This window comes from Pleurodeles waltl, chromosome 7 (assembly GCF_031143425.1).
Source record: "Pleurodeles waltl isolate 20211129_DDA chromosome 7, aPleWal1.hap1.20221129, whole genome shotgun sequence".
In the NCBI taxonomy this organism is placed as follows: Eukaryota; Metazoa; Chordata; class Amphibia; order Caudata; family Salamandridae; genus Pleurodeles; species Pleurodeles waltl.
This window is the reverse complement of record NC_090446.1, coordinates 257648092-257658636: the sequence shown is the minus strand read 5'-3', so window position 1 is coordinate 257658636 and position 10545 is coordinate 257648092. Positions and strand designations below refer to the sequence as shown.

Genomic DNA, 10545 nt, shown 5'->3' with positions numbered 1-10545 from the left:
CAAGAATTCATAAACATTAGTCATTTTCATTAGTCCCCGTATACATTGGCGGCCACTCCCCGTGGGCACCTCTCAACACACGTTTTCAGCAAAGCATATTAATACAGTTTCTATGCGGCATTATTATACATTAGTTCATAAACATTTCATGTTAATATAGATTATATAAGCTACGCTCTCTCAATACTGTCCAATGCAAATCCTCAATTGTTGTGCTGTTAGGTCATGTGACATGCTTTTCTGGAAAATATCAGGGTCCGGGGGTCATGTGATGTCAATTCCTGTGATGGTATTAAGGCCAAATGGTATGTGATGTCACTTCCATTACCCCTTTGGTGAATCAACTGCCATGTTGAAAACCTAACACACCTGAGTACATGAAAAAAATAAACAAGAATAATGGAACAAAGTGAGACAATAATAGTTGTAAATTGTTAGCAGTTAAGAGCAAACCAATTTCAAAAGCATGCACACATTCTCAGGTAACGAGAAATGCATTTTATTGTGTTATCATATTTTCAAAGCAACAGCCTATCACATATTGTGTATTAGTATTATTATTATAAATAATAATAATGATAATAATCATGGCAGTAATAATAATAATAATAATACTACTACTACTACTACTAAAAATAATAATATTTTTGTTGTTGCCTATCTATTATTAGTAGTAGCAGTAGAGTGGGATGGTTCTATTGTTGTCTTGTTTGTTGAGTGAGCTTTTATTGTTTTGGTTGTCTGTGTGATAATTTTCTTATTCGTAGTAATGATGGCAGTTGTAGGTGTACTAGTATTAGAAGCGGTAGGAGAAACAGCAGACTTGTTACGAACATTCACATTTTTATTAGTAGCACAAGTGCCCAACCTACCAAAGAACGAAACTGAAATATTTTATCATGCAGTGTTCTCTTAATTATAAAGGCAGCTCCATTTAAAAGTGGGTGAGTGTTTCTAGGCGTTGGCAATTAAACGAGTGGTGGTGTTTTAGCATGTAGAGTAAATTAAGAGCTTTTAGGGGCATGGCACAAATGAAGGATGAGTAGTGTGCCCGCCTCTTTTTGTGACATGCTCTCAGGCGCATGCCTCACGGCTGCGCCTGCTGGTGCCCTTCCTTTGCCTGAGCGTGTCTGTCTGTGTGTGAGTGTGTGAATACGGAGATCTTCCATCCACAGCCTCTCTGTGTCCTCTTGCATATCACTCACAGACTGGCATCTGACAGCAACAAACCTGCAGCCTTCCCAGCCCCTCTTCAAACAAATCCGCCATAGAGGCAGAGCTCGGCCGGCCGGAAGAAGCACAGGACCCAGTCTCGCCCAGGAGCTGCTTTTTCACGTGTTTTTATCCCAAATCTTGGATGGCAATAAAGAAATGTAACTGTACAGAGCGGGACAAGTGAGAAGGAGTCTGATCTACGGCGTGAAGGGGGATCGAGGACAGAAAACGAGCCGGGGGACAGGAGAGAAGAGGGCCGGGCACAGGAGGTCTCCCGGGGGTTTTCTGCTCTGGCCACAGAAGTGAGATTGTAGAAAGTAGAGCGATGCCAAGAAGGAAACAGCAGGCACCCAAAAGGGCGGCAGGTAAGATCCGAGTGCCCGTTGCTGCCCACTCCTGCCTGCACCCCGCCTCCTCCCCCTGCGAGCCCATCATTTTGTACCTTGTTCATTCCCCTTGCGCCGATCCGTTTTAAAAACAATTCCTTGGCGCTAATGGTGCCCTGCTAAATTCAAAACACACTGCGTGCCTTACTTTTTGGGGGCGCCCCCTGCGCCACATCGGAACCTAAGCGATCTCTCCCGTCCTGTAACTTGACTTTTAACCTTTTAACTAAACAGGGTTACCATGACGTGATATTTCATGTTTTCCTGTCAGTGGCATTAAAAAAAAATACATATGTGTGAGTGCGAGCGCGTTTGTTTGTTATATTTAGGGCGTTTCGTTAAGGGTTTGGATACTCTTAATTGCACGTTAAATGCACACAACAACAGGAAGCAAAAAAACTTGCTGCATTTCAAGCGCCTCTGTCAGTCAGTCAGTGTTAGGTTTGATGATACCATCACACGGGTGAAAAGGCAGCCGGCGGTGGTCGGAGGGAAGGTGTGTTTAAACTTCAGAAAGCTTTGTGACACTGGGGTGCGCGCCCGACACTGTTAACCGTCTCAGGAGTTTGCTTTGAAGTCAACTGGTTATTTATTTTTTCAACCCGGCTGTGTCTGCTTCTGTTGCGGTGAAGCGCTTTGTAAAAGTTAATTTTCCTTCTCTCAGATCCACCCACCGAAAAATCAGCTTCCCCGTTGATTGCAACTATGATTTGACGTGTGATAGATCGTCTGTCATCCGGCCGCCTTTGATCTATTCAATCTTGATTGATATCAATAAATCACTCGCCATGGTAACCCAGGCAAGAGTGACGCAGGGCTCGCCCTCTAGATACTGTGATCCAGACAGGCACAATTATTATCTTGTTTGCTCTAATGTGTGTTTTTTTCTTTCTTTGTGCCAATAACCGGATCAGAATATTTGGAGCAAAGCTACGTGTTTGCTTTAGGGCTCATCAGACAAGTCCTTTTTTGTGATCTGTTCCCAACGTACTCCCTGCACAGTTAAAGTGCTAGGGCCTGTGCAAGTTGCACACTTCACATCATAAACTTTGACATGCTGTTCTTATATCAGGGTTCAAAGGTGATTGGTAGCTTTGTGATTCTGGCTTTCTATAAACTCTGGTTTATTACTTTATTGATTAACCCACACAAAGAATGGAGTGTCTGTCTGGGTGTATTGTACACAGGACACCTTCCCCTGAAGGCCCAGCAGAACGAAAACAGGCGCACACGGAGACGGGCACGGTGTGTACTTACAGGCATAAGCCACTCTCAATACACTGTAACTGAACAAACATGACCTATTTAACAACAATGGTGTGTCGGACGGGAGACAATTGCGCATTTACACCAGCCTTGAACTCTAAAGCAGTGAAGCTTCCTTTGAGCAGTGTTGATCCATAACACCCACGACGCCCTTACCTCCTTTACCACGAATATCTATCTATCTATCTATCTATCTATCTATCTATCTATCTATCTATCTATCTATCTATCTATCTATCTATCTATCTATCTGTCTCCTCGTCTGCCTGCCTGTCAGTCTATCTATCTATCTGGATATCGATAGACAAATATCCAAGAAGTGTTGTGTTAAAATTAATATTATTGCAAGCCGTTGTTAATGTCTCATGCTATCTTTTATGCAAAAAGGCCCGGGCTTTATGCAGTGTAGTGCACAGGGTTCCTAATTGCAATAACAATTCGCACCGATATTGTTGTCGACCAGCAGCTCTCTGGCACAGTTCCACCAAGACATGCTGTTTTTCTAAAAAGTACTTTTCATGATTCTAAAATGGCTCTTAATAGCTTGGCAGGAGTTTTAATTGCCAGATTGACTGGAACATGTCTCGGTGAGGTCATTTCACAACAAGCCATTGGCAGAGCCAGGCCTGGCCACCCCTGCCCTGCCTACATTCTGATCAGTGTGCCTGGTATGTGGGAAGTGTTCAGCAGGGACCTGTTTCCGGTCATGCCCAGTTTGTCTCCTGCTTTGTTCTTTCCTCTGAGTTTGTGCTGATGGTGTCTTATACGAGGCTCTCTTCTGTGCAGAGGGTGTATTTGTTCTGCGCTTGTTTTGAATGAAATAACTCTGAATGGTGAACTGCTTTCTGGCAAGTAGGAAGTGGGATAAACAGATGGCGTTTTTTTAACTGTGTATGAGGAACAGTAAAATACTTGTTTTCTTGTTCTCTGAAAGTTTTTTGTCACAACGAATTACATCTTCACTGTTGCTGTCAAATTAAGTTTTATTTGTGGCCTACAATGCTGGTGACCCAGATATTTTGCCACATTCTCTAGTAGATCTGTATTATACCCATATTTCCAGAAATGTTCGACACCTGTGCCACCCACATCTGGAATAACCTGCATCATCATTTATTCTACAATAAATCTGATAACGTTAGCAGCAGAGCCCTATAATTCTGTAACCAAAGTCACTCTTCGCAAAAGTTTGTCTCAATAGACATCTTCGGCGAGATAAGCATTGGCGCAGGAAAAAAACTATAGGCCTTATCATTGTGTGCATGCCTGCTATTGTCAGTGCTTAAAAGGAAACATCATTCATAACTGTAAATAGTTGCAGCCATGCACTGGCTCAAGAAACAGATCTCGGTTTTGATTAATGAATAACGTAAAGGTTAGACAGAACAAGGAAGAGAACCAGGGGTGGAAACCAAGTCCCTCTGCCAGATTAAAATTTATCGAAAGAAATCTACGTGGCATGTTTTCCTGTTCCACCATTAATTTTAAGCCTTCTGTTCCTCTGGTATATTTTATGTGTATTACAGGAGCTGCGTTTTTTCATTAGATCATACTGTCATTACATATAGCAGCGATTTCTCACTGCTGCAAAGTGCAGTGTTAGTTGTTTTCTTGTAACCTGAATTGACCCTTGCCAAATGATTGCTTGCTTAACATCTTTTGATCTTTCCATCACCCTTCCTTCACGCAGCGTGGCCGGGCGCCTTTTTTTATTTAACCCACACACATTTTCTAAAGGTGTGAATACTTGCATTTATTTTGCTGGCTTTATTTAGTAAATATTTCATAAAGCACAGAGACGTTTTGGTACTTAAGTTCGATCGCTCAGTGCTTCTTCATTGGCAATCTATCTACCCTCTTCTGCTTCAGTTCAGAAGCTCACGCCTCCCAGGATTGAACATGATTATTTCTTCTTCCTGTTTGCAGACCATACTCGGTTGATTTAATTATATGCCCATTTGAACGTGATTTATGCTTTCACTATAGATGAAGTACTTAAGGAATAATGCTGCACACACATGTACGCACAGACAGGTATTGTGCGCAACACATTGCTTCTACATATCCACACAAACACACATACGTGCACTTCGACACCAGTATACCCTTAATTTCATGAGCTTTGCTGGAAATGCTTATACGAAAATTATTTAATCAGAACGTATGCTTTGCTAGCTTCTTATTTTAAATCAGCAGTAAAATATTAAACCAGCGAAGAGGTATACATTCTCGCTAGTTTCACACATCACACTACACACCCACCCCAAAACAAATAATTGGGATTTAAACATGAAAAGTAGTGGAGGGTGGCAATATTGCCAACTCATAATTTTGATATATTCCTTGTTATGTAGGTATGCTATGGCAGGTTATTGACAAAGCTTTTCTTAAAAGCAAGCCTAATTTTATGGAAGTGAAAAAGGATTATGAAACATATTCAGTGATAGAACTCTATCAATCAGTACTTGGTAGTACCATTAAAGAGGATGTGAACTCATACTAATAAAAAAGTATAGGCCAGAGAACAGTTTCTGAATATCCATTTGCCATTCTGAAATCTACTGTGATCAGTATTCAACCAAGGGATGCCCAGAAACAAACAAAACAGTTTTTGGGCCATGACAAGTGCAAGGATAGTACCTCTTTTCTTTTGTCCCTTCTGTAGAAGACTTATGTTGAAAGAGAATCTATGGGTGGCTTCATCTCAAGAATCCAAGAAGTGTGACAACTTCATCTCACGCTAGCAATGAATTGTGAAATTTTTGTAAACATATGAAAATTCATTTTATGTTTCTTGACAACAGTATTTAGGGATTTCCTTTATGAACATCCATTTTATGTTTCTGGACAACAGTATTTAGGGATTTCCTAACAAAGATGCAATAGTGAGTATTGTTTTAGAACGTGTCTGTGTGTTCGCACTGCCATGTGGCTACACCACAAAAGCTATTCACTCTAAACGAATATATAACTCCATAAAAGTCTTATAGACACCATACAGCACCGATCCACACCACCCCACACCTCACCGCACCAAACCATGTCATCACATACCATGCCATGCTACGAGGCAGCCTTTTGAGTTTCGAGGACTTCATCACGAATAGCAACCCACACTCTTACCAAGCGCTTGCGTTGACCCACAAAAAAATATCTTTGCCCTAGACTTATGAGATGAAAAATGCCACAAATACATGATGTTAGGACATTAGTGTAAGTAGTATGAAAGCACTTGTAATTTACCCCTCACACCTACTTATTGCGAGTGTACATTTTGCACAACTCGCTCAGTGTATAGGAAACCCCATGTCCTTAGTCATACCCATCACCTACTTGTGGCCCGATGTGTAAACAACATCAGGGATGTATCTATTTTCAAGTTAATGGTCTTTTCACATTTTCCTTAATCAACACTTAATTGGAATTGTTTTGTCCTAACGCTTTTGGTTCCCCAAAGTTAAGTTCCTAGTTATGGGGTCCAAGAAGAATATTTCATTTAATTTGATTTGTTCATGATTCTCAAGCACCTACTCAGTGGTCAAAGGTAATGTATACTTCACATATGTGTTTGGTCAGTAAACAAATGCGGTGACCCCGTTTGATGTTCATGCATCAAAATCTGGCTGCCAGGAGACCGCCATTTAAGAGATCAGCTCGTTTGTCATTATCTCGCCTTGATAACAGTCGGACTTGTCCATGAAATATACACATTGTGTTCGATGATTAGCCATAGAATTCCATGCAGATGAAACTCTTTTTTAAACTCTTTTTTAAGAATATTCCATCGCATTTTATATGAATGAATGTCATAGACTTTACAAGGCATGCATGCTTGTTTAGCTGGATGAGAATAATTACATCACTTTCAAAACATTTAACTAATTGACAATCACAATTGTGTAACATGTGATGGCTTAGTGTACTAACAATAAAGTGGTCCTAGGCTAACAAGTGGAAATGCTGACATTGCTGAGTGTAATCAGAGAAATTACACCCCTCATGGTTTTGCTGACTGATGCATACAAATTCCACAATGGGATTTTTTTTTTTTTTGGTTGAGTGTGACCGTGTAGTAAACAGCAAAATCAATGGGAGAGTGGGCACTATGAATCAATTCTAAGCCATTGTGACTGTTGGGTTTAAGGTGCATTTTATTTTCGTACAAGTTTAAGTTATTGCCTTTTAGGTGTATCTGTTATATGAAGATATTTGATGCTATACTGTGTTATTGTATGTTTTTTTAAATGTTATCTAATGTAAAGTTATCGCATGTAGTGTGTAGTATGTTATGCCATGGCAACCTACTAATCAAAATGTACATTACTGTACACAGAATTACCTTACCATTTAATATTTTGCATTATGCTACATTCTGTTCATTTATGTTCTGTAATGCCATGTTATGTTTTACTATGGTAGATTGTGTTGTGCGCTACGTTATGTTATGTTGTGTCTTGCAATGTTATGCTACGTCATGCGTTCAACATCATGCTCTACTGTGCTATGCTTTACTATGATACATAATGTGTATTTAAAAACACACGAAGTGTCAAGTAAAGTAAGAATAAAACTTTTTTTGTGCAGGGAGTTTTTGTATAAGGAGTACCTTGGCAAACAGCCAAAGCCATTCATAGCATTCATACCATTTGATGTTCTCGTGTTGCCCAATTCATGATTTCATCAATTTTCTTTCGAAAGCGGTAGCTCCTATAAATTACCTGTAGAACCCAATACAACACTGACTGAAAAAATATCATTTCTTCGGCTAAACCGTGGTGTTTCCCATGCTACTGAAGGAGAGCACACCGTCTGAAAACGAGAGACATTAGAAGGAGTATTGTTTAAAAATGCAGGCGCAGTGTGTTTCCCAGAGAGAGCACAATTCTGAAGGTGGGGTGCAGAGTGTGTTCTTGTTACTGTGTGCCGTTGGTTTGCAGTTCAACTAATTTTTCATTGGTCTAGCCAAAATCTAGTGGGCACTGCTCCTTGAAGAATGCGCCCATTAAAGAACATGGAATACTTGTGTGACAATGCAGGATTCTAGGACAGTGTGACAGATGAAAGGTATTGTATCGATCAATCAGGGGAAGGATAACCAATGTATTTTATTCAAAGGGCCCTGAATGTATGAGTCTATATATATATATATATATATATATATATATATATATATATACAGTGCTTGAAATGGAAAAAATAAAGTGCAGGTACTCTGTGCCAGAGTACCTGCTTGTTTCTGAGAAGTGCCGGTACTCTCCAATTCAAAGTATTAAGTTTTTCTTGAGATGTGCCGGTACTCTCTCTCTCAAAATAAAAAAGTGCCGGTACTCAGTACCGGACAGTACCGGCCCATTTAAAGCACTGTATATATATATATATATATATATATATACATATATATATATATTTAGATGTGTATATATATATATTTATATATACATATATGAATATATATATATATATATATATATATATATATATATATATATGTATATATATATATATATATATATTCAGATTTAATACCCAAGGGACATGGAAAATGACTGCAGTCAGTTCTAGAAAGTTATAAACGTGAAATGTTACCGCTGTGTTGATTGGACAGTTTGGGGTTATGTTACCCTACTGACCATCTCCATAAAAGATATTAGCATTTTTCAGATAGGCTTGTGCTAATAAGAAAGAATGCATATTAAGCATAAAAGGTGTGATCATGGCATGGATGACATTACCTGGGTGTACTAGAGTAGACAAGACATGAAGAAGATGAAATCGAATAGTATTTAGATGCCTGCGATATTTTTTTTTCGAAAATCGTTTGTCTCTACACTCACAGTACTGCTTCATGGCCCATGCACGTCTTTGATGCATTAATTGTGATCTTGATATTGGTCGGACAAATGGTATTTTATATTCACTTTAAACCTGTTATCTCCAACCGTTTACAGTTGGGGCAAAATAGGATGTCAGTAAGGTAAACCTGGAAGATTTTAATTTTGTCTAAAACTACTTTCTGTTAAAGATACTAAGTGGCCTACACATTATTTTATTGTGACACAAAGATTACTTTTCTTTCTTAGAGATAGATAGATAGATAGATAGATAGATAGATAGATAGATAGATAGATAGATAGATAGATAGATAGAAGGGTATGGATACAATATCCAAAACACTTGGAAGGGGCACTGATCGATTTCATGGGATCTGAAGAGTGATAGCCCGAAGATGGGTATCTATTTTTACTCTTGGAGTCTGTGCTTTTAGAACATATATATATTCAATTGGGAGGACCGATAAGCAATTCATTTACATTGGCCATTGGTGCACAGCAGTGCTAAATTTGTAAATAAAAACATGCCAGTGCTCAGAGCTCTCCTCTTAAACACGCAGCTGCTGCAATTAAATGTGCGAATACGAAATACTGATGCAGCAAAATCCTGACTCCATCTCGAGCCTCTTTAATCCATTTACAGACACTCTCTGCCCCTTCAGCTCACTTTTGCTTCTTTCTGGTTTCTCCCATTGTGACCCTTTTTAATTTTTCTCTTCCTCCGTCTTTCCGTTATGTGTCTTTTGCTCACAGCAAATGCTTGGGGCAGAAGAATAAGCGCCGGCCCTCAAAAATAAGTGCTGGTGCTCTGCACCGGAAACAACAAGCACAAATTAAGCACTGGTATATATATATATATATATATATATATATATATATATATATATATATATATTTTTTTTTTTACACACACACTCTTTCTCTCTCTGTCTCTCTCTCTCGCTCTCTCTCTTGCTTTAGAAGTTGATGTTGTGCAATGAATACCCTATAGGCTCAGGCCCTCCAAGTGAATCATTTTAGACTTTGAAATATTTAAAAAATATTGCTGCTAAATTACTCAAAGGTTCATGAGGGTAAGAACATACAACTGCTATCCGCATTAGTCCGAGTTCATCACTTTTGACACACAAAAGAACTACGTGATGGAGTAGATTGTCATGGGATTTAGGGCCTATTTTCTTCCACCTTCCATAGCATGGTTCCCAGCAAGTTCAAAACTCTCACCCTACCCCAAGCAGCATGAAACAGGCCTAAAAAACTTTCTGCCCATAGTTCAGCCCATAATCGGGTGCTTGATGACTAATGGCTGCCAGGCCTGCAGTACATTTTATACCAAGCAGCGCTTTGCCATCCTTGACAGAGCCCTCTCTTCCCCAGCCCTCTAAATATGACACCTTATACAGGTAATTTGTAAGTTGGAAACAAAACAGAGACACCTGATACCAGAGTGCTGATCCAAATCTTTGTAACTCTATATTAAGATGGAGCTTAGGAAATGTACGTTTTCAATAAATACCTAATACTATGTGTAAATACAGTGTTATTTGATGATAAGAAATGAAAGAGACAGAAAGCTCAAAGAAACACCTATCTCAGAAGATAGTGAGAGCAGCACTATGCCTCCTCACAAAAACACATTGCACTATTGGTGATTGTGAATAATGTCCTCTTAAACATCACGAAGAGGCAGCCACCATTTTGTAATGAATTGTTCAGATAAAGTCGAGGTTTGCACTGCTCCTGCTTAATGGGAAATATGGGGCACACCTGCTGACACCTGCTGAGATCCTTTTTCATTGGTCCCATCACCCATTGAGCAAATGCGTGACACAGAGCCAGCGATACGT

General features: G+C 39.4%; 1 protein-coding gene across 1 annotated transcript in view; it reads left to right on the top strand.

Moving 5' to 3' along the window:
• Positions 1–1118: 1118 nt before the first annotated feature.
• Positions 1119–10545, top strand: part of TSHZ2 (teashirt zinc finger homeobox 2) — a 311673-nt gene continuing 302246 nt past the window's right edge. The window contains exon 1 of the mRNA XM_069243627.1: positions 1119–1580. Coding sequence (XP_069099728.1) covers positions 1541–1580 — 40 coding nt within the window. The 5' untranslated portion in view covers positions 1119–1540. The remainder of the gene's footprint in view (positions 1581–10545) is intronic.